The 22,436-nt window shown below is 39.1% G+C and overlaps 1 protein-coding gene across 1 annotated transcript in view; it reads left to right on the top strand.

The window, feature by feature from the left end:
* Positions 1-22,436, top strand: part of Erich3 (glutamate-rich 3) — a 101,098-nt gene that overhangs the window by 5,101 nt on the left and 73,561 nt on the right. The window contains exons 2-3 of the mRNA XM_005385238.2: positions 18,372-18,465; positions 20,859-20,984. Coding sequence (XP_005385295.1) covers positions 18,372-18,465; positions 20,859-20,984 — 220 coding nt within the window. The remainder of the gene's footprint in view (positions 1-18,371; positions 18,466-20,858; positions 20,985-22,436) is intronic.

Consider the following 22,436-nt stretch of genomic DNA (forward strand, 5'->3'; position numbering starts at 1 on the left):
TGTAGCTCAGTGCCAAGTCTCTGGGTTTAATCTCCATACTGGAAGAAACAAATTGTAGAGGCAGAAGAGAGAAGCAGTGAAGAGGTAAAAATCAGCATGACCAGAAACGCACTTTCAGAAGATCAGTTTTGAAAGAACATAGAGGAAATTTGAGGAATAGAATTAATTCTCCTAAAATTATCCTCTCCTGAGTTTCCCAGCAGTGTACATGTCCTGATTGGTAGACTTCCGGTTTAGAGAACAGGGAGCCCTCAGATGAGGTCTTCTGCAGTGTTCCATTTCCTTTCTGAGATCTTTACTGAGGAAAAATATCTTCAACTAGGAGAAGTGGAGATTTCCCAACTTACTTAGATTATTAATAACTATACTGTAGTTGATCAGGGAGATGAGAAAACACAATTTCTCCAACTCAATTCTAAGTCAGCCCCAGATATTCTGAAATTGTGGTAAAATCCGTCAATTTTTGAGACTTTGCATTTCTAGAAATATCATTTTTAATGAACACTTCACAGAAAGGAGGAGAAGTTTATTTTGGCTCACAATGTCAAGTGGTTGGCCAACTCTGAGGCAGAAATGGCATGGTGGATAGTCACAGTAAATGAAAGCTGCTTATACTATGCAGGCAGGAAGAAGAAAGAGAGGGGAGGAGCCAGGGAGAAAGACTACGTCCTAGGCCACGCCCCCAGTGACCTGCCTGTTCCAACCAGGCCCCACTTCCGGATTCATGTTTGGGTTTCTGTTCTATCACTATGACAGCGTGAATTCTGTTGTATATGCCATTGTGTCAGTGCTGCCTCCTCATGGCAGCCCTGCTAAGCTAATGCAACCTGCAAAAGTTTAAGATGGCCTTTAAAAGAAATGCACAGCCATGGAAAAGAAAGGATCTGTTTATTTATAATGATTTGGGGATCACAGGTGCCTTAGTCCAGTCAGGCTGTAACATGCCAAAGGCTGGATGATATATAAACAGAAATTCATTCACACAGCTGGGGAGACTGGGAAGTCCAAGTTTAAGGTGCTGGCTGGCAGGTTCAGTATCTAGTGAAGCCTGTTTCCTGGCTTCAGATGGCGGCCAGATGTCTTCTAGCTGTGTCCTCCCTTACCGGAAATGTCAAGATTCCCAGGGTCTCTTTTCTGAGGCCGTATTACCATCCATGAGGCATCCACCCGTATTTAATCACTTTCCAGAGACTCACTTCCTAATATTGCCATCCTGGGGATAAGGATTTCAATATATCAATTTGGGGTAGGAGAATAAACATTAAGCCCACACATAACACAAGGAGTGGATATTTGAAAACAAAATTTCAAATGGGAGATAAAAGCCAAAGCTAACAACAATAAAAAAAAAAATCAGTAAAGTCCCAGTGAGAAGATGTAATTAAGATAATAACTCAGTGATCTCTACAGGTAAGTGTTGGACTTTTCTTTTGTTAAGTCTGATTAGCAATCAAATTACTCCCTACTTCCCAGTGCCTGATGCTGATTGGGATATAAAAGTGAACATTTTAAGCTGGTGATCCATTTTTCTGTGACTGTTATTATTTTTCTATAATAGTCATAAACATTTGTAAATTAATGAAAATTCTTAAGGCAAAATATTGAAGCAAGTGAAAAAACAGCAGGGAACTAAACAGATAATATAAATTGCACATAGTAGTTATGAAACAGCATTAAAAACTAAAGATTTTAAATTGAATTGAACCATAGTGTTTTATAGTAGCAGTTAATTTGGCATTCCCTATGTGAGATGGATTGTAGTTTTTCATATTTGTGAATGTTATGTGGCTCTCATATTAAGATGTTAGTTCTCTTCATAGCTTGCTCCAAGATATTTACAATATTATTGTTTCTATTGTTTAGATTCAAATAAAAATAATCTGCTGTAATGAGCATAGTAGAGTGAGAAGGAATGTCAAACCTCTGGATTCCAGGGATGCAAATGGTTTTATATTTTCCTCTTTGTACTTACCCGTAGTTTGAAATTGTCTGCTTTGAGCAGAGAAGTACAAAGAGGAAAAATCAAAATTGCTTGAAATCCTACCATCTATAAATAATTATAGCTAGCTTTCTACTCGGTTTCTAGTTTATTTCAGTTTTTAAAGATATGTTGACAAAGCTAAACTATTTGCAAAGCTGTTTTAGAATTGTTTCTAAAGTTATACCAATAAGTACATGTAAGTGTTTCCCTCAGAGTGTTTGAATTATCTTTGCATCTCCCATACAAATTCCAAACTATTTAGAGTGAGTTTTAAAATAGAGTCCAGAAGTTAATGAACCTCACTGAGCTTTGCTATCAGTAGGGATGATTGTATCAATTAGGAAAGTGTTCAGGTGCAAGTAAGAGAAAATAAAACTAATATGGCTTAAATTGTATTAACATTTATTATTTATGAGTAGCTGATTATAGGTGATTACCTTTTTTATTAATATTAGGACTAGGATTTTTTTTAAGTGCTCATGATTGAACCAGAGTTCTGCTCTAGGACTTGGGTCTTTATCTCTGAAATTTTCTTGGCCTTTTTTTGTATGGTAGTAACATGTCAACACTAGCACTAGCATTATATTCTTATAAAACCATCCCAAGGAGAGAAGAAAAATTTGGAGTAAATAGGAACTTTTCAAATTTTATCCAGAAGTAGAAAACATTCCTTGATCAGTCCAGTAGACTTTCTTTTGTACCTCCTTGACCTTAGCTGCAGCATTGGACATGCTTAGCTATGAGGGACAGTAGCAAAGAGCATTTGGATTCTCTAACCTGTAATGTGGGACACAGCCAAGGGGGAGAGCTTGGGGAATGGCTTCTCAGAGATTGATTGGCTGGCAATTGGCTCCAACTGAGTCTTAGATTGTCAGCGTCACCACCTAGCTGCCAGGGGACTCCAAGCAAATTCTACGATCTTTCAGATTATTGTGTTTTTTGTCCTTTGGGAAGACATTTCTCCTTGCATGTTGTTAGGACTAGTTGAGATGAACTGGTACATTGAGCACAGAACTTGGCGTATAGTAAATGTTAGTATGTTAGCTTGGTGCTTGGTTGTTTAAATGTTAATGGCACAATGAGTAGACACAGATTTTATGCAAGAGAATTTCCATACCTAAGTCCTGAGCTCCATGTAGAGTTGGGTTAGTTCAAGAAGCCATCCTAGAGAGACCCTAGAGAGATTAAACTTAATCTTTTAGAGAAGAGCTTTGAAGGAAGGGTGAGGCATACAATATTATGAAAACATTTAAAAATAGCAAAAAGGCATTCTCTAAAATCACGGTATTGTAATTGCAGTCATTGGTGCGGTAGACCATCATGACTTTGAGTAAGTGGGAGAAGACAGCAGCTTTACTCATTTATTTAGGGGCCTTATTCTTAGAAGCAGGCAAGGATGTTCTGAAACTAAGTGAAATCTGGCCTGTGCTGAGAGTTACTACCTAATTTAGTTTTAACTTCCCGTCATTTTAGATACTTGAATAAAACACAGTAGGGTTTTTCTTCTTTCAACTGAAAACTAGTTGCCTTCAATTTTAGGTAAAAAATTAACTTCCGATTTGTATCTGGTCATCTCCTAAATCTAAATCCTCATAGAATTGGATGTGGACATTTTCTTTTCTTGAAATCAATCAATAACTTGGAATCTGTCTCTGTAACTATAACAAATACCCATTTGCTCACTACAATTCATAGGGATTTTACATAAGAGTACCACATAAAAGTCTTCTTCTTTACAAATTCCTCTTTGCTGTCAGTCAAGCTCTGGTCCTGGAGCTCTGTCCTGGACTGGAATCCTCTAGAAAAGGTAGTAGAGAGTTGGGGAGGCAAGGCCCAAGCTGCCCTGTGTGAAGAGAGAAATTGAGATTTGAACCCTCGTGAGGAGGTAGACCCAGAAAAATAAATGAGAGTCTGAAAGTCTGAAATCTCAGGGCCAAGTGCAACAGAATGGAGCAGAAATCAAACTCCAGGGCTGGTGAATAGGTGGAAAGTGGGGTGGGGGCCAGGGATATAGCTCAGCAGCATAGCACCTGCCTGGCCAGCACAAGATCCTGAGTTCAATTCCAAGTACAAAAAAAAATGGGGTGGGAGATGAGTCCAGGAGACTGTAGCCTTGCACAGGAGGCAGGAGCATAGGTTTGAATCAAAACTGGTCTTTCTCATTTTTCTATAGTAGTTGTGGGATTATTTTTCAGAGTCGGAAAGACAAGGGTTTGAATTTCAGTTATGCGTTTTGTAAAAGTAAGAAACTTAATTTCTCTGTGTCTCACTTTCTTTTTCCTAAAAACAGGGCTTATAAATACTTCCTTTGCAAGAATCTTGGCACATAATAGAGGTTTGATGAATGGCAGCAGTAGTGCATTTCTTTTGATCTTTGTGTAAAGCGTATATTGCTTAAATCTTGACAATTTAATTCTTCGGATATGGCAACCAAAAGTAAATAAAATATACAGTTCAAAATCAACAGAGATGTTCCAACCTAATAAGGAAAGAAGATGGGGAAGGTGTTTCCAGTCCATAAATCACTTTCTTGTTCAATTAAACTAATTCGTTTTAAATGACAGCCTATTTTTAAATTCATGAATTTTTGCCAAGAAAATTAACATTGACATACCAATTCATGACCCCCACAAATGGGATTTTTTTTTTCCTTTAAAGAAACCATTCTCTGGACAACTGAAAAATTTAATTCAAATGAAACTATGACCCTGAGAGTTTGTATTTCTCCAGCATTTGGTCTTATTGTTAAATTTGAGCTTTCCGGGCAGACTTAGGAAGCGGCATCATTATTTAGACCTTGATAAACTGCAGGAAGACTGGTGAAAATCTTACAGGTATGCATATTTTCTAGTGATTGAGCATTCACAATTTAGTCAAGCTCTTTAGCCTTTGATCAGAGGCTATTATCATCTTGCTATTGCATGTAGAATTTACATTTTAGGGAAACGAGAAGGTTTTAAAAGCGGTGATTAAGTTTCTCTTCCGGACATACACTAATTTTATTGGTGTTGTACCCTTGGCAGTTTGATGTGTTTTATTTTTCTCTTTCTTTCTTCTTCAGGACTCTGTTCCTACTTCAATTCTTCTTAGATACCTTTCCTGTCTAGGCATAGTTCACTTTTTCATAAGATGGGATAATAACCTGAGACACAGAATGTTTGTAAGATTAAAGAAGACTACCTGCAGGTGCAATAAACAGCAGTTGCTATGATAGTAGCACATCAGACGTTTCTTGGTGGGACTGTCAGAATGGTGAGGGTAGGGACTACTCTTGCACAACTTTGCACTTTTGAGACAACACAGCCCAGGCACAAGCAGGCACACCGAATGAGGTGCCTCAAGTAATTATACAAGTGATCTTCTCTCTATCTGGTAGCAGGCGTGCCTGTGGACTACCCTCCTCTCTGATCATCTGCCCTCTGCAACATGGTGCTCGGGGTCCTGCTGCTTCCTGTGGGGGTCTGAACTCTGCGTGTATGACAGGGGTGAAGACAGGGGCTCTGCCGGTTCTAGTGGGAGGGCAGGGAAAGGTAGGCACTGTGGTGTTCTCTTAGCCCTGGGCCTTCTCTTAGCCCCAGGCAGATGATAATCCTTCTTCCCCTCTTCCTACGGCCTGGCACGTACCTCATTTCTTTCTATTGGCTCAGGTTTTATTTCACTCCTGATTATTTAAGTCAGCCTCTGCTCCCCAGTCTCCTTGAAGAACCCCTTCAAGGACTCTGAAACACGGTGTATTTACCCTTTGAAGAATGCAGGTATGTGCATGATTCATTTAGCAAGAAAACAGTGCTAACAATATGATAGCAGCATTGGTTCCTCCCACTGTGCTGAGATGTTTCCTTGCCATATCATACTTTATCTCCAACAAAAGCTCAATGAGCATAAAGCTCTACTGTCTGTCCCTGTTTATAGATGAGGAGCTGAGGGTATTAACAGAACAGAAGGGGCATCAGAAGATTCATCCTAATCTTTTCAGTTTTACAGTGTGGGGATCACTGCACACCATACTGGTAATATAGTCTCGAAAGAAATTAGAAATAGTGTGACTTTTAAAAAAATGGCTCCTGTGAAACCAGCATAACCTTTGGTGGAGGAAAATAAGCAGCATTTGAATGAAACTCTTTAGGACAATTTTATGTTTTTGCCTCAGTGATAGTATCTATCATTTATGAACTATGATACACTGCTTCACTCTTTGCCAAATGCACCATTGCTGATAGGATCTACTTATTAGGCATTTGTCGTTGTTTATTTACAGGTCAGACCCATGCCTCAAGCTGTCTGTCATAGTCACCTTGACTTGAGCCCTGCAGAAGAGTTAGTGGACTGCTAATTGTGGAGGAAAACCTAGCATTGGGGATTATGGACATCCTGATGCATATACAAATTTTTAATTTATTTTTAGTAAGTTTGGATTTTGTTTACAAGTAAATTGAATGAGTTAGCAAAGAAAATTTCAAGTTGGATTGTGACAAAAAAAAGGAAGGAAAAGAAATAAAGAGAAGCATTCCCAAATACAAATCAGCTATGATATCAAAGGGTAATATTTTGCTATTTGTTATCATTTTTTGCCAAATGTGCCATTGCTGATAAGACCTACCATAAGGTGTTGGAGGTGATAGTAATATGGTTAGATTAAAGCAATCAGGATCTTTGTGAAACAGAGATTATTATTTCCATAGTGGATTTCAGAAAACATTTTCTCCCCAAAGTCACCTGTTTGAGTTTCTGATTCTTAGTATCTCATAATCAGAGTTTGTACTCTAAGGGGCTGGGGATTTAGCTCAGCGGCACAATGCCTACCTGGCAAGCACAAGGTTGTGAGTTCGATTCCCGGTACCAGAGAAAAACCAAAAAAAAAAAAAAAAAAAACCCAAGAAACCCCCCCAAAAACCAGAGTTTGTACTCTAGACTTAAGCCCTTGATCAGGTCAAAATACAAGTATCTCTGCAACAGGGAACACATTGCTGGGATACACACGGGGGGTGGGCACCACACGGGGCTCCCTTGCTGCCCATCTGTGGCAATGTAATCTGTTGATTCTCTAGCTCTCAACATCTTGGGTTCTGCTCAGCTCCAGAGTGCACCCTTGTCTACAGTGCCTTCGAGGAAACCCAGGGTAGGGTGGCCCGTGTACAGCGTAGCTTGATTTCTCTCTCTGCTCTATCCTGCTCCAGCCTTTTTTCTTTTCATAGGTTCCTAATAAACATGTTGTACCCAAGGTGCATTTCACCATATTCTGTATTCTTAACAACCTTGAGAACAGCTCACTGGAGAATACCTAAAGATGGAAGAGGAGCACAGGGAAACATGGGTAGGAGAAGAAGAAGGACAGAAGGAGGGAGAAGAACCTGACAGTGCCAGATGGTTTAAGAGAATCACTTAGGAAAAAGCAGGGACACAGGAAAGGAAGGCTGAGTGTGTACAAGCCAGTCATTACCTACTTGCTAATTTTGCTTAAGCCAACTCCAGATGTCAGGATATGTAAGTAGAATGACATGGAGATTTTCCGGATTCTCTCTAAAAGATGGCAGCTTTCTACTCTGTTAGTACTAAGTGGCTATTGGCAACTAGAAAGAATTTGAAGATCTTCAAAAGGAGCAATACTTGTTTTTATATTAAAAAGCATATTCTAGGCATTTCTCTATAGTACCTTGAATACTGGGCACTAGTAAAGAAGTCTAATTAATGCCTTCATGGGGTTTCTAATCCAGAAGAAGCCTGGCTGTCTAATTTCAAGGAGAATCCTTGAATTTATGCAAGCCTCTTACTAAGAGGATGATGATCAGCTGCCTAGTCTTTCAGCATCAAATAGAGAGAAAAATTGTATCTGAGGCCTCTTCCAAGGAAGATTATTTCCTGATAATAGCTGAAATTAAATATGGGAAGGTTATTCACAGTAGAAGTTTTAAGTTGTTTTGCCCATGTAATGTTGTTTCAGTTGAGAGACAAGGTGCTAATTTTAATGTACACTGAGCATTTACTAAGTGCTGATAAATTGCTAAGTGCTGTATACATATTGACCCATTTAATGCTCTCATTGACTTCAAGGAAGCACCGATATCTTGTCTCAGGTCAGGTGAAGGAGGAGCACAGGATTTCTTTTTTTTTTTTTAATTTAAATCAAATTTATTTTTTATTTTTTATTTTTTTGTTTTACTTTTCTTCTGGTACCTGGAATCGAACTCATGATTTTGCGCTTGCCAGGCAGGGACCGTGCCGCTGAGCTAAATCTCCAGCCCTAAGGCACAGGATGTTTAATAGCTTGCTTCCGCTACATAAGCAAGAGCCAAACTCAGACACTGACTTGAGACCCTGAAACTCAGCTACCATATCCGCCTCATCAGACACTGCAGGGAGATGTTTAAAAAGACAAAATAATCTGGCCATGGCATTTCCCTGCATAAAACCTGGTACTGCTACCACAAAGCCCTCCAATTCCAAGAGCAGCAGCTCCCAGGCCACTGCTTCGATTTTTAAGCAGCTGGCCTTTTACCCGCTCTGTTAGTATCATCTGCAGGTCAGCTATCGGCTTCTCTAACCTTGCTAGGTTTTCCCTTCTCCAGGCTGAACTCTTCATCACAAAGTACAGCTCAGTTCAGTGGCTAAGATGGAATGGTCCCTGGTTTGAGTCTGATTCCACCTTTAGCAAATGACAGCTAGTTATCTAAGCACTCTACCTTTATTAACTCAACCATGGGGAGAGAGGATAACAGCGCTTTACAGGGTTGCTGTGAGAATTAAAATATATAGTGTGTGTTATATAGAGTGTTTGCTGTATGCACTGCGTGATGTTAAGTGCTCAGTAAATGCTTGTGATGATAATGACTGGCTTCTAAATCTTTCTTCCATGTTCACCTTCCCTTTAACGGTCTCATTATGTTCTCTTAATTTGAGTACTGTTTTTTTTCGTTAATTCATATTTTTAAAATGGCCATAAGGGTTTTTTCCTGCTCAAAGATGGAAAATTTGAAAAACAAGAGACTGGAGGTACACAGCATGGCTTACCAGGGGCTGGGTGCCCCCGACCTCCGTTGCCTCCTTTCTGAGCACTGTGAAACTGTCTTGCCAGCGGTGAGCACAGTTGGAGACCGGTTTTGTTTTTACTAGTCACTGCAGACCATCATATTAAGGCTATAAATACAATAATATTACAGTTTTCATCCGGCTGCATTGTTAGGATATAGTGGGAGAAATTGTAAATCAATATTTAGCATAATTGCCAAGATCTGGCAGGACTGGATGCAAATAAAAAAGAATGAAGAATGTAATATAAAATCATTTATATGATATCAGTTCAATCACCCCCTATAAAGTGGCAGGCTGCAGAGACTTGTGGTTGAATTTTAGTTGGCAAACAGTTTTCTTATAAAGGAATGAAAAATAATTGACCCTTGTGTCAATTGTTCTTCTGTATTTGCTTTCCTTCAAAATTTCTCAAAAGGATATACATTTTTTTTTCTGATCTCTGGGAACTTTGTTATTTCTAATGCAATTGTGTAGCACACTACAAAGCACGTATTTGACCAAGAAAAAAAAAAAACAAAAAACAAAACCCAAAACAAAACAACAAAACTGACATTGTTAGTATGATCATCCACGCAGAGCATTTTGTGTTGTTAAAAAGCCAGAAAACAATAAGCATGCTTTGGACCCTTTTTGGTCAGACTGCTTGTGGTTATTGTTCTGAAACAGAAGAAATGGAAGGTTGTGATCCTCACATGCGGATTTAACAAAATGCATGTATCAAAGACTTGGGGCAATACACTTCGTTTCCATAAGCTGACTTACTCATTTATTCAACAAATACTGGGAAAGTGCTTACTGTGTACAGGGCTCCATAGTCCATACTGTGATGGAGGGAAATGGGAAAGAACCTTATGTGAATTTGAAGGGAAAGATGAAAGACAAGTAAAAGTAATTTTGGTAGAAAGGAGTGAGACAAGAACCATGGGAAAGGAATGGGTCCCGTTTGGTGGAAACTTCTGAGACATTCTGGCATGTTCTTCTTGAATATTTCTTTGAGTTTATCCGTAAACCATGCCTACTTTTGCAACCACAGTTTCCTGAATATAACATTATGGAGTTGACCAATTCTTATGTGACCATTTCTGTATGTCATTTTCTATAATACAGTGGCACATAGCACCAAGTAAATATGTTTTCAGACCCCTTAGAGAACCTACTTCAGGAAGCTCTGTCAACATTTTACTTCATGAGGATGGGGGAAAAGATTGAATTCTCCAGGGTCATGCATCATGGAGAGGGTGGAATTAGAATTTGAACCCAAGTCTTCTAGCTCCAAATTCTGCTCTTTTTTATTGCATCAAACTTTACATCAGGCTTGAGGTGGTTAATATAGATTTCTCTCCCTTAAATAATTACAGAAATATTATCATACCTGTTTAGAGGAAAGATATTTGGTCCCATATTTCCTAAATTTCCTAACCTTTAAATAATAGACATAGAGTTTTCAGTGATAGAAAACTAAATTCTCTAAACTAGAGCTACGGTTTAACTTTTTTATTTTTAATTTTGCTGTTCTAGTTAGTGATACTATAATGAGAGATTTTTATTTGCAGAAATTACTTTCAATTTAGATTTTTAAAACTTCTTTACTAAGAATCTTGCTAATATTCAAAGTCTTAGACTTGGTTGTGTGGCTTCAGTGTGATAAGTTTGTTTCTTCGTGGAGCTGGAATTTGGTGTACTCTTGCATATTTTTCTAATGGACACTGAGGACAGCATTGGAGTCAGGGGCAAAGCTCCACTGATCATGAACTGTGAACTAACATAAAGGCAATCAAACTCGTATATTCTGTGATCTGTATAACTTGCTTTCCCAATAAAAACACTTGATTTATGAGTTACAGAAACATGTTACCTGGTTTTTATTAGAAGTCTGCTTAGTGTTCAAGTCAAAGACCCTCCTTGAACACTATCAAATCTATAAATTGACGGAGATCCTCCTCGAACACTATCAAATCTATAAATTGCAGATTTAGTGGCTGTTGAAATGCAAAGCACCTCTCGATAAGGCTTTTCATTTTCAATGATAAAACTGTACTCACTCCCTAAGTCGCACTTGATCCTGTTGAGCATAAAATGGTGTAATCAGTTTTTCCACACTGGTAAGTGAGTTGAACCTTTCCATTTTTGGCAATGTAAAATTGCATACAAATTTCTTGATTGAAATGCAGCTGAAAAACAACTCTTTTGCTAGAATCCTTATGTTCTTTGGAGAAGGGATAGGAAATAGCTAAACAGGTACATGAGGCCTTTGGAAAAATACTGCATATAGAAGATGAATTTTCAGGCAAAATCTATTAAATTCATACTTCTGTGTATTCACTCCTATGATGAATCATGTTATTTATTCCCTGTGCTACATCTTGCCACTTACTTTTAAAATTTAAGCAGCAGTATGCTGGTAAATTGGCTTTTCAGGAAAAGAGCCCTGATACGTAGTGTTTGCCAAATTCTGTGGTATAAATACTCCCATGATGTCTAATTTCAAGCTACCAGTGCCTTGCAAAATTCCTGAAAAATTCAACAAGTTTCTCATGAGAGGCAGTATGAACCAGTTCCAGCACACCCTCTTAGTAATTTTCAAATACACTTCTGTGTATTTCCTAATTGTTTTATGCATAAAATCATTCTATTTTACTTCATTTTGAAGTTCCTAATGGGAGAGGCCCTGCCATGTACTGATTCATGGCTTTTTTCCCCTCTTCCTCAGATTTATCTAAACACATGTAGTCGTAAGCATGCAAAGGATCATTTTCATCAACAAAAACACAATTTTTCTCATTTTAATATCACTAAAATAATTCTCAGCTTATAGGCAAGGGCATGTCATAGTGCAATTGGTAAGCTTTCCTTCTTAGTGTTTTATGTAAAAATATGATTACCTAAAATTCATAAAATATTTTAAGTACTGAGTAATGGGTATTTGATGTGGGTGTGATTACATCCTATGGATGAATCTGTCGTTCCATGTATTAAATTAACCTAAAGAAAGTTATCTCTATGCTGTTTCCATGTAAGAAAAAATGTGAGTTGCTTGAAATGCTCTTTAGTGTACTTCTTATTCTTTTGTCTTGGTGTGTACATCTGATACCTCCAAATCAGATCAGCAAGGTGGGCTTTAACTCAATTTGTGTATTCAGTCCTGGTACCAAGTGCTGCATCTGGGAGGAGTCTGTTTTTGAAAATGGAGATCAGTGGCATGATTCATCATGGAACAACACATGTTACAGTCCAGTTGCTCTGCCTTTGGAGTCCAGCAGATCTGTTCATTGACATCTGGCGCGTGAGAAAAGTCCTTGCAGTAGGCAAAAGAATGTCTCCTTAGTGGTGTCCAATTCCTAATTCTCAGAATCGGTAAAAGTATTATTTTACATGTAGAGAGAGGATCAATGGTGTAGATGGAATTAAGGTTGCTAATTGGCTGACCATGGCGGGAGTATCCTAGGTTCATCTGGGTGGGCACCACGTAAGGACAAGAGTCCCTAAATGAGCAAGAGGGTAGCAGAAGAGCCATTTGCTCGCTTTGGCAATGGAAGGGGGAAACAATCCCAGGAGTCTGGGCAACCTCAGAAGATGGAAAGAAGATTCTCTGTTAGAGCCTCCAGGAAGAATGCAGCCCTGCTGACACCTTGGTGTCAGTCTAGTGAGGCCCATCTTTTGACTTCTGCCTCCCAGGAATGAAAAGATAATGAATCTGTGTTGTTTTAGGGTACTAGTTTGTGGTATTTTGTTACAGTAGTAACAAGAAACTCTGAAATATGTGATTAATCCAAATGGGCTAAGTAACAATTTGGATTAAATAAAAATACCGTGGTTATATCAAAATTTAGACTTTATGTTCTCTCTAAACAAGTTTGCTAGGGAAATTTGTGGTATGAAGCAGATTGCAGCACTATATATTTAAGAGATTGACTGATTTAAAGATTTCAGCACATTGTTTTTATGCTAAAGATATATCTAATTTTAAATGAAAGCTATGCATTTGTTAATTTATTTTATGAGTTTTTTGCTGAAAAGTTTTCTGTCTCTCTTCTGGAGAACTGGTGGAATGACATGCCCTGTGAGTATGTCTAGATTCATATCATTTCATATAAATCCTCCAGGCCCCACTTTAGCAAGACCTGCTGAGCAGCATTTACTCTGGTTGGGTGTATGTTATCAGGAACAAGTTTTAGGTGATACGATCTTTTGGAAGTAACTTAAACTAAGGTTTAGTTTCTTATACTTTCTACTATGGACTACAGATGTCTGACCCCACCTCGAAATTCATGTTGAAACCCTACTTGCCAATGTACTTGGAGATTTGGCCCTTTGGAGATAAAGAAGTCATGAGACATTAGTGCCCTTTTAATACAATAAAGCATTTATCTCTTTGTTCTCTGCCATTTGAGGATACAATAAGGAAATAACCAGGATGAGGGTCTTCATCAAGAACCTGATTATGCTGACATTTTTATCTCAGACTTCCAGGTTTCAAAACTACTGGGAAATATGTTTGTTCTTTTAGCCACCAGGGCCATGGTATTATATTATAGCAGTCTGAGTAGACTGAGATAGAATTGGTATTGAAAAGGAGTATTGCTCTGATAAATATCTAAAAATATATATGTGTAGTTTGGAACTGGGGCATGGGTAGAGATTGAAAAGATTTTGAGTTCATGGTAGAAAAAAGTCAACACTGCCATGAAGAGAGTTTTAATAGTGATGGTGGGAAAGGCTCAGGATGGAAAGAGGGGAGCTGGAGAGACAACTTCCATCTTTGAAGAGATTACATAATCACAAACAGGATGTTAGTAGAAATAGGAAGGGTCAGCCCATTCTGAGGAAACCTCAGATAGAAATGAAGAACATGTGAATGTTATCAGAAACTGGAAGAAAGGCAATCCTTGTACACTGGCACAGAACTTGGCTGAGTTGTGTTTGTGTCCCAGTATTTTGTGGAAGGTAGAATGATTAAGGCGGAAGGAGGTAACCACTTGCATCTGGTCATGGAGCCAGAAATGGTGGATGTGGACCGAAGCAGAGCTGTTGTCTTAGGTGCTATACTGCTTTTCTTCCATGAGGGTAGAGGGTAGACAGTGTGGGGACAAGCAGTCTAGGCATGGAGGTTGGGGCTAAAGGGTACTGTTGGCCAGAAAAAAATGACTCTATCAAGCATGGTCCCCAAATAGCTGTTACCTCACTCAGAGCTCCCTAGGACTGACTCACAACAAATAGTAACCTTACTTGAGTGTTTTCATTTTAGGAAGCTAGAAAGCTGTGATGACCAAATACTGCTCATCTTCCAAGGACCTGAAAGAAATCAAATTACAATATGAAAATGGATATGCTTTGTAATATGCAGAGTGGGAGATGGATATTATACTCCTTCCCCTGCTCAGGGCACAGTGTCTGACCTAGAGATCCTCAGAATGAATTCTCCTCTGATACAAGAAGAAATCGAACCTGTGCATGTACACACACACACACACACACACACACACACACACACACACATACACGTACACACAGTGCATATGTTGATTAGACTGGCAGCTTTGTAAGTGCAGTATCTGTGCCATTCCTGCACCCGTAGTGTTCTGCAGAATGATCTAAAGAATACTGCACTCAATAAATGTGTGTGATTAATAACAATTATAGTGCCTCTCCTTTGACTTGCGTTTTTATGGGGCAGACTCTCTCTCTTTTTGGGGCCAGATGGAGGAACTGATAGGAACTGCTGACTTTTATCTCTATAGAGCACTGTTTATGTACTCTGCAACGGTGGGAGGCAACCATTCAAAGACTGAGTGCTAAAAAGCTGCAGCTGGGAAGGCAGCATGTCTAGTGACTCAGCGTGAGGCCTTGGAGAGGTGTGGGCATGTCTGGAAATGGTGGAAACAAGAACCAGCATAGAAAGCATTGCTTTGTTTCCTTGGGGACTGGTTTCCCAAGTGCACACAGCCCGAGAATGGGTGTTTCCTCACCCAGAGACCTGGCAACCACACTAGACCAGTCTGGCCAGTCAATTGTAGTGCAAGGTGTGGGTAATATGGCCTGTGGGTAGTATGGTCACAGTGGAGTAGGTTAGGTCACAGACAGTATGACCAGGAAGGCCAGCTTTGACCATAGATGCAGAAAGTAACACAGAAAGGAAGGGCATGTTCAGAACGTACACAGTCACCAAGCCCGGAACCAGGTGACCTTATCAACCCCACAGTTATGCCAGGTGCAAGAAAAGTAAAAATGGGGGTAGTGGTGGCAGTGAATGCAGAGGACAAAGGCAGAACTATCAGGAAAAGCTCTAATAACCTATGTCTGTGGCTTGTTGAGTAAAGGTCTTGGAATGGAGCGAATACAGAGAGGCTACAAGCCCGCATAAGGACTGGGGCGCAAAGGATCAGGTCGGCCACAGTTGTGCTCACAGGAGATTGAACCGTCTTCCTAATAAAGTGCACTTGATGGGCAGAACAAAGCTGGCATTTGTGTGAGCACAGTGGACATGTTTGCACTGATCACATTGCCAAATCTATCTCCTATCTATCTATCTATCCTAGTGCAATTTCTGATTATCAGTATATTAACCTAAAGTGGCCACTGAAACATATTGTCTGAAAAACTAAGTCTGGGATACCCAGGCCAGTTGTGTGGTGCTAGTTGTGGAAAGGGTTGCTTTACAAATGACTTCTCAGTCAAGAGGCCACGTTCAGTCCTACCCATGAAAAGGTGAGAGAACTGATGTTCGCAGAGGATTCCACCTAGACTTCCTCAGCCTTTGGGTGAGAGTGAGCCAGGGGAGGGTTCACTATGCACACTTACTCACCTAGTTGGAGCCAGAGAGAGTAGAAGAGAATTCAGGTTACCCAACGCCAAAGCTGGCTAAGAATTGTTATTAGGACCCTAAATATTTAAAAAGTTAAGGTGTCTGAATTGAAAGAAAGAATATTTAATCTGTCAATAGGAAAAGTGAGGGAGGCTTAAGTTATCCTAACTTTTGCCCCCACTTCATTTACTCAAGGTTTTAACACTCCTAGCTACTCCAAAACTATTGACTTTTTTTTATCCTGGGTCTGGCAAACAGACAAAAGACTATATATGATATCACCCTAATGATTTATCTTAAGAATCTGTGAACTGTGGAATCGTGATTGTTAGGACTGAGAGACACCTGCTCACCTTTCTGAAATAAGGAGTTGAAAAGATATTCTGAGATTCAGAAAGGGTAAGGGATACAATGTTGACCTTTTGGAGACAGGAAACCTTTGATGAACTATAGGACATCAAGACAGTTCATTTAAAAGATGGTTTCAGAGCATTATCCGGGGATGCCTTAGTGAAGCTCTTCAGCTGTCTTTTTACATAACCCGAGGAGATAATGGTTTCTGCAGCTGTTCATGTCGGCAACCCTCGTGTGGCACCTTGGCTTCTGGGCCTTGTAACTGCCTTTCAGTCTCCTTTGTGGGCAAAGTTAAATTTTCTTTACCATTTGACGGCATGGAGCTTTCTTGAGATGGGCTGCTAAGAAGAAAAGAGACAGGAAAAGGTCACCAAACCACCCTCACGTAATTAAGGTGGTGCAAACAGCAAAACAAAATTATTGCTAATGACATTGACCTGAATCTATAACATGAGTCCCTCTCTGGTCTGGGAAAGTTAAGGATCAGCTGCCACTAAAACATAAAGATTGTAAATCTTGGTTGTAAGTAACATTGTAAATACTGTAAAAGATAGGTTTACTGGTTTCCTTTAGGACCGTGTTTAGGCTGGCTTGTTTTTTCTCTCTCTATGTATATACATAGACACATATACAATTAAAATGTATCCATATATATATATATCAATATCTATGTATATGAATGCATGTACATCTACATATAAGGTTTTTTGTTTGTTTTATTTTGTACTGGTACTTAGGGATTGAAGCCAAGGGTTCATGCGTGCTAGGCAAGCATTGTACCACTGAGCTATACCCCCAGCTGTATGTATAGAATTAAGGTACAGAATGATTAATAAAAAGTTAGAAAGAAAAATAGCTTCCAGCTTTGACTTATAGACTGAGATTGATCATCTACTAAGGGACAGTATGTAATCAAGGAGCCAGATTGTCCTTTTTATTATTTTTTATTTTTTTATTTTTCCTGGTACTGGGAATCGAACTCATGACCTCGGACTTGCAAAGCAGGTGCTGTGCCACTGAGCTAAATCCCCAGCCCCCAGATTGTCCTTTTTAAAAACTCTTTTGGTTTTTTTGATGCTGAAGATTAAGCATAGGTCCTTCATGCTGAATTACATCCCTGGCCTCTTTTCTTTTTTTTTTTTTTTCCTCAGTTTTCATTTTGAGTCAGGGTCTCACTAAGTTTCTAAATTGCTCAGGCTGGGCTCAAACTTGTGATCCTCCTTCTTCAGCCAGAGTGGTGAGATTACAGGCATGTACCACTGCACCAGGCTCTTAGTAATCTCTTAAAGGCCCTAAATTCAAGGTAATCAATACCTTTAAAAATGTTTTGGTGCTAGCTATAGAATTCGTGAAATCATCTAGATATACATGAGGATGTTAATACTTCAAAAAAACAGTTTAAACTTAAGTGAAAACTTATGCCAGTAAGAGTAAATCCCAAAGTTGTATCTGCATTTACTAGGCATGTTATTATTTAGAGACATAGCAGGTAATAGTAATAGGGACACCAAGAGTCCCACATGCTCCTGAACTTCCAAGCGAACAGAAGTGACCAAGAAACAGTAATTCCATACTGTGGGATGTGAGGTGCAGCTCCGGGTCCGGAGGAAGAGTGGAAGAGAAAGTGTTATAGTGCGCTGGGTGCACATCAGGGGACGTTTGCTTTGAGGAGAGGTGCTTGTGCATCACCTTCTCTCTGACAGCTGAAGAATGGGTCTTGGCAGTCAAAGGACTGCGTTGTGTCTGGAGGATCTGAGAAAAGATGAGGAGGGGAAGCAGGGAAGCGCGAGGTATCAGAGTTTAGGGTACACAATGAGAGGTTGAGAAGCCCTCTGAAAGAGCTGCTCCTTGTCCATCATCCATCTCGAAGGCTTTTCTGACAGCCGGAGCTGGCATCCCCTTCCCTGGGTTCTTGTGAGTTTTTGTACTTTTCCAGTACCGAATTTCTCACCCTAATTTAATTGCTCATTCTTCAATTCTGTATTTGTCTGCAAGATAACCAAAGTCAGGACGACCTCCCAGTTATTGCTATAAAACCTCGAAAATAGCAGGTGCTCAGTAAATGTTATTAAACACATACACTGATAACTAGCCGGCTGGATGAGCATGCGGTTATGGACAGCTTGGGGATAAGAAAGTCAACCACTGCCTTGGTTAGCAAGCAACAGTTCATAAAACCTTAATGGCTTCATTTTTCCGTTTCAGATTACTAGCGGCGTATAATAGCCTGACCGATAAACACCTGGCTGGATATTTTAACAATACCAGGATAAGGAGGCATCTCTTAAGATCAGGGCTGGTAAGGTTTGTTTTCTTTTCCACCTACCTGGTTGTTTAAGTTGAATAATTCTCAACCTTTTCAGGTTTCCTCTTTGAGCTAGTCGGCGCTATCTTTTTTCTACTCATTTCAGAAAAATTACTTCCTTTCCAAAGTTCTGATTTATTTATTTGAGGCTATTTCAAAAGATGAGAAGAGAGGTCACAGTGGCAACTGAGGGAACATAAATTATTGAGGAACTGTCTCTGCTAGTTTTCCACAGCATAGTTCATTTGCTTGTGCATTCATATATTCAACATGTGTTTATTGGGCACATTCTAGGAGCCAGAAACTGTTAGAGAATGAGGACAGAGAAGACTTTATTGTCTTTGAAAGAAAATATTATTTTTAATAATCACAGACTATGATGGGGAAAACATGAACAGTTCAACATTTCCCCCTGAATTTTTTTCAGCTCTCATTTCCTGTGACAGTTTATTGAGACATTAGCATCTTTCATTAGCTTCAAATCTGTCCTTCCCACATTTCCATTCCTCTAAATGTATATGATACGGAAAGTTTTAAAAATGGCTATGGCTTTCCCCTGAAAGAGAGGGGTGTGGTTATAGAAAGTGTTAGCTATTTACTTACTCTCTCAAAACACAGTGGATTTTCTTAACAGTTGTTGCCTTGGTGTTGAGAGGACACACCTTGTGTTTTTCATTGTTACGTGCTTGGTGCTCCAGCTGGAGAGATCTCAGAGCACTTGCTTCCTGTCTCCCGGGGCTTTGTTATCCAACAGACCTGGTTGAAACCTGGCTTGCCATTAACAAGACAGAGAATCATGAGCAAACCACTTACTTAACTTTTTCACCCACAACTTCCTCAATTGTGAAATGAAGATCGTGATGCTCAGCCCTCAGAATTGTTAGGACAACTAGAGATGCGCATCAAATGGAGTTATCCTGGCTACTATTCACAATGATTTCCAGGGGCAAGAGTCCATTGAGCTTCACGTGGAAATGGGGAGGGCTTTGTATTTACTCATCATCATCATTGACAAGCACTTGCTGACTTCCAGTTACGTGCTTGGCATCTCAAGTCAGGAAGACTTGGCCGTTTCTCTAGAGCAGTGGTTTAAACATAACCCTCAGCAGCAGCGTTCAGCCTCACCTGGGAACTTGTTAGTGGATGCAAATTCAAAAGCGCTACCCCAGACCTACTGAATCAGAAGCCATGGGCTGGGGCCCATCAATCTGCTCCCCCTCATGCTCTCCCAGTGATTCTGATCCAGGTTGAAGTTTAAAAACCTCTGCCCTGTAGGAGCTTCTAGTCTAACTGGGGAAATCAGACGGAGTCTGGAGAAGACATGACAAGGATACATGTGAACTGCCAATGGAACGGCAGTCACAATTCTAAGGACTGCAACTGGGTTATTTGTCATTTTAAGCACACTTTTTATAATATATACTTTTCTTTCACTGGAAAAAAATGTATATGGATCTACTATATATATATATGCTATTGATTTATATATGTATGAGTTATCAATAGCAATTGTAACACACATCTGGTTGATCTTAATACTAACATTTTTGAAAAACTTAAACTGCTGTTAGCAAAATAAAGAATAAATATGTGGTTTGGCTTAACTGTAAAAGAAGAGTGGAGCTTATATAAGTGGAAAAGTGGACAATCGAAAGAATAACACCCGTTGTTTACAGGAGATATAGAAAAATACACAAAAATGCCCACAGGAAAGAGCCAAAGAAAAATACATAAAAAACAAACTGGTACTCCTGGGGCATGCAGTGATATGAATTGAGACTAATATTGAATACCTTCTATCTAAAGTACTGTGTCGTCTGTAAAATTCTAAACCACAACAAATTAAATTACACTGTGGGCTGCAGAGTAGAAGAAAAAGCAGTAGGACAACAAAGTAATGAAACCAATTATTTTTTAGAACAAGCCGATGAGACCCTCTGTAGCTGGCCTGTTTTGCTCTTCAAAGCCTTGTCTGAGAGCTCATCAGTCCTGTGATCAGGGCTCCTGCTCCTCCTCTCAAGGTAGCCTGGCGCCCACTTCTTCCCAGAATTGTTCACAAAGAGAAATGAAAAGAACACCTGGGTTCCATCAAGGGAAAATTGTTCGTCTAATGAAAACCCTTTTAAACGTCAGGTGCACCACCTGTATGTGTTTTCACAGTGATGGTATCTGAGACTTCCTTTCTCCTTTTTGCCTTATGAAATATTCATTGGAAGAGAAAGTTTATCCACCGGAGTGGTGTGCTCCCTTAAGCTTTGAAGATACTGCCGCTGTCTCTGCTACCTCCCTGCTTTCTCTTTCTGTCTCAGTCTTTCTCTCTCTGCCTCCCCTTTTTGATGACTAGCAACTGATTTTCTACTGTGTATTTCTATGTTTGTTGATTACAGATCACAAGAAGTGGAAGAATTCTTTCTGAGAAAGAATACAAACTAAATATAATGAAGCGGGATCATCAAAGATATATTCGGGAGTGCTTAGCCCAGGCCATTTTCCATAAGGTTCTTGATATGGAGGTACAACTATTTTTTTTATTATCTTCCTTATAATTGTTAGTTTATAATATGATAATTAATAATGCTTCTGTACCCAGGAGCAGAAAATTCATCCTGTATTTCATGAAAAAGTAAATAGACCCCAGCGATTTAAGGAGTACTCTCTATCTAGGTAGGCAATAACCAAGAGAGTAGAGTTAAGCTTTTCTCTATTTCATTTGGGAAAAAATATGGACATCATGGTATATTTTGTGATATTTAATTTTCTAAATGTAGATTTTTAATCTACAATGGCTACTCTGAAACATACCAGCCCTCACCATCTGTACTTTAATTTCCATTTGCTAAAAAAAAAAAGTGACATCTGTTTAAATATCAGTAATTCCACTGCCATGAATTATTTCAGATCTGTTATTCTTTTAAGGCTTCGAAGCTGAGCCGTATGTTAAGTTTCAAGGAATAGGCATTGAAACATCTGCTGTCCCTCCTACTTTAGGCCACATTGGTCAACATAGATTTACAGCCCAGGCACCAACAACGTTTTTTGTTTTTTTTATCAGACATGGCATTTTTAGTGGGATATCTAGCTAACTTGATAAATTATTTCAGCCTTGCTCCATGAAACTTGTGGCTTCCAGCATCAACACCATTTTAATCTCTGTGAAAAAGTGTGCCACTTCCTGGCTTGACCATACAGCAGTAAATCAGAAAACTTGGCTGATAAAACCACTGACCTGTGGATGCAGTAAACATTTATGAACAACTGTAGAATCATCAGTAGACCAATACTAAGATTGTCAACACTGAAAATATTTTTACAACGCTGTCATATTGATCAAGTAGAGTATTCACTTAAGATATATGTATATTATATGATCTATTAATTTAGAGATTTCTTTTTGCTTTATATCATATACATGATTATATAGAATCACTGTTTATGCCCCCCCAATTCACTTGTTTATAAGAGTATTATTTGGAATTGTTCAACTCTGTTAAAAAACAGTACAGCACAAATCAGTCTATACCTTGTTTCAAATGTATGCAGTAGGCACTGAGTTTGATATTAGTTTGATCTTTTCACTTTGTTTTTTGGCCACATTATGACAGATCAGAACTATTAGACACACTATCAAATCATCTAAGGATCTTCAGAAGTCTAAAAGTTTGGAATAAACATATTTGACAATATAGAAGTTGGGAATTCCTCATCTGAAAATATGAAATCAAAAATATTTCACAATCCAAGACTTCTTGAACACTGATATGATGCTTACCAAGTTTTGGATTTAGATATATTTGATACTTCAAATTTTCAGGTTAGAGATGTTCAACCAGGAAAGTCTATGCAACTCTTTTATTTTTTTTTATTTTTTTCTTCTGGTACCGGGATTCAAACTCATGACCTTGTGCTTGCCAGGCAGGCACTTTGTTGCTGAGCTAAATCCCCAGCCCTGTAACTCTTTTAAAACG

The sequence above is a fragment of the Chinchilla lanigera genome, unplaced genomic scaffold (assembly GCF_000276665.1).
Source record: "Chinchilla lanigera isolate Chin_1 unplaced genomic scaffold, ChiLan1.0 scaffold00022, whole genome shotgun sequence".
In the NCBI taxonomy this organism is placed as follows: Eukaryota; Metazoa; Chordata; class Mammalia; order Rodentia; family Chinchillidae; genus Chinchilla; species Chinchilla lanigera.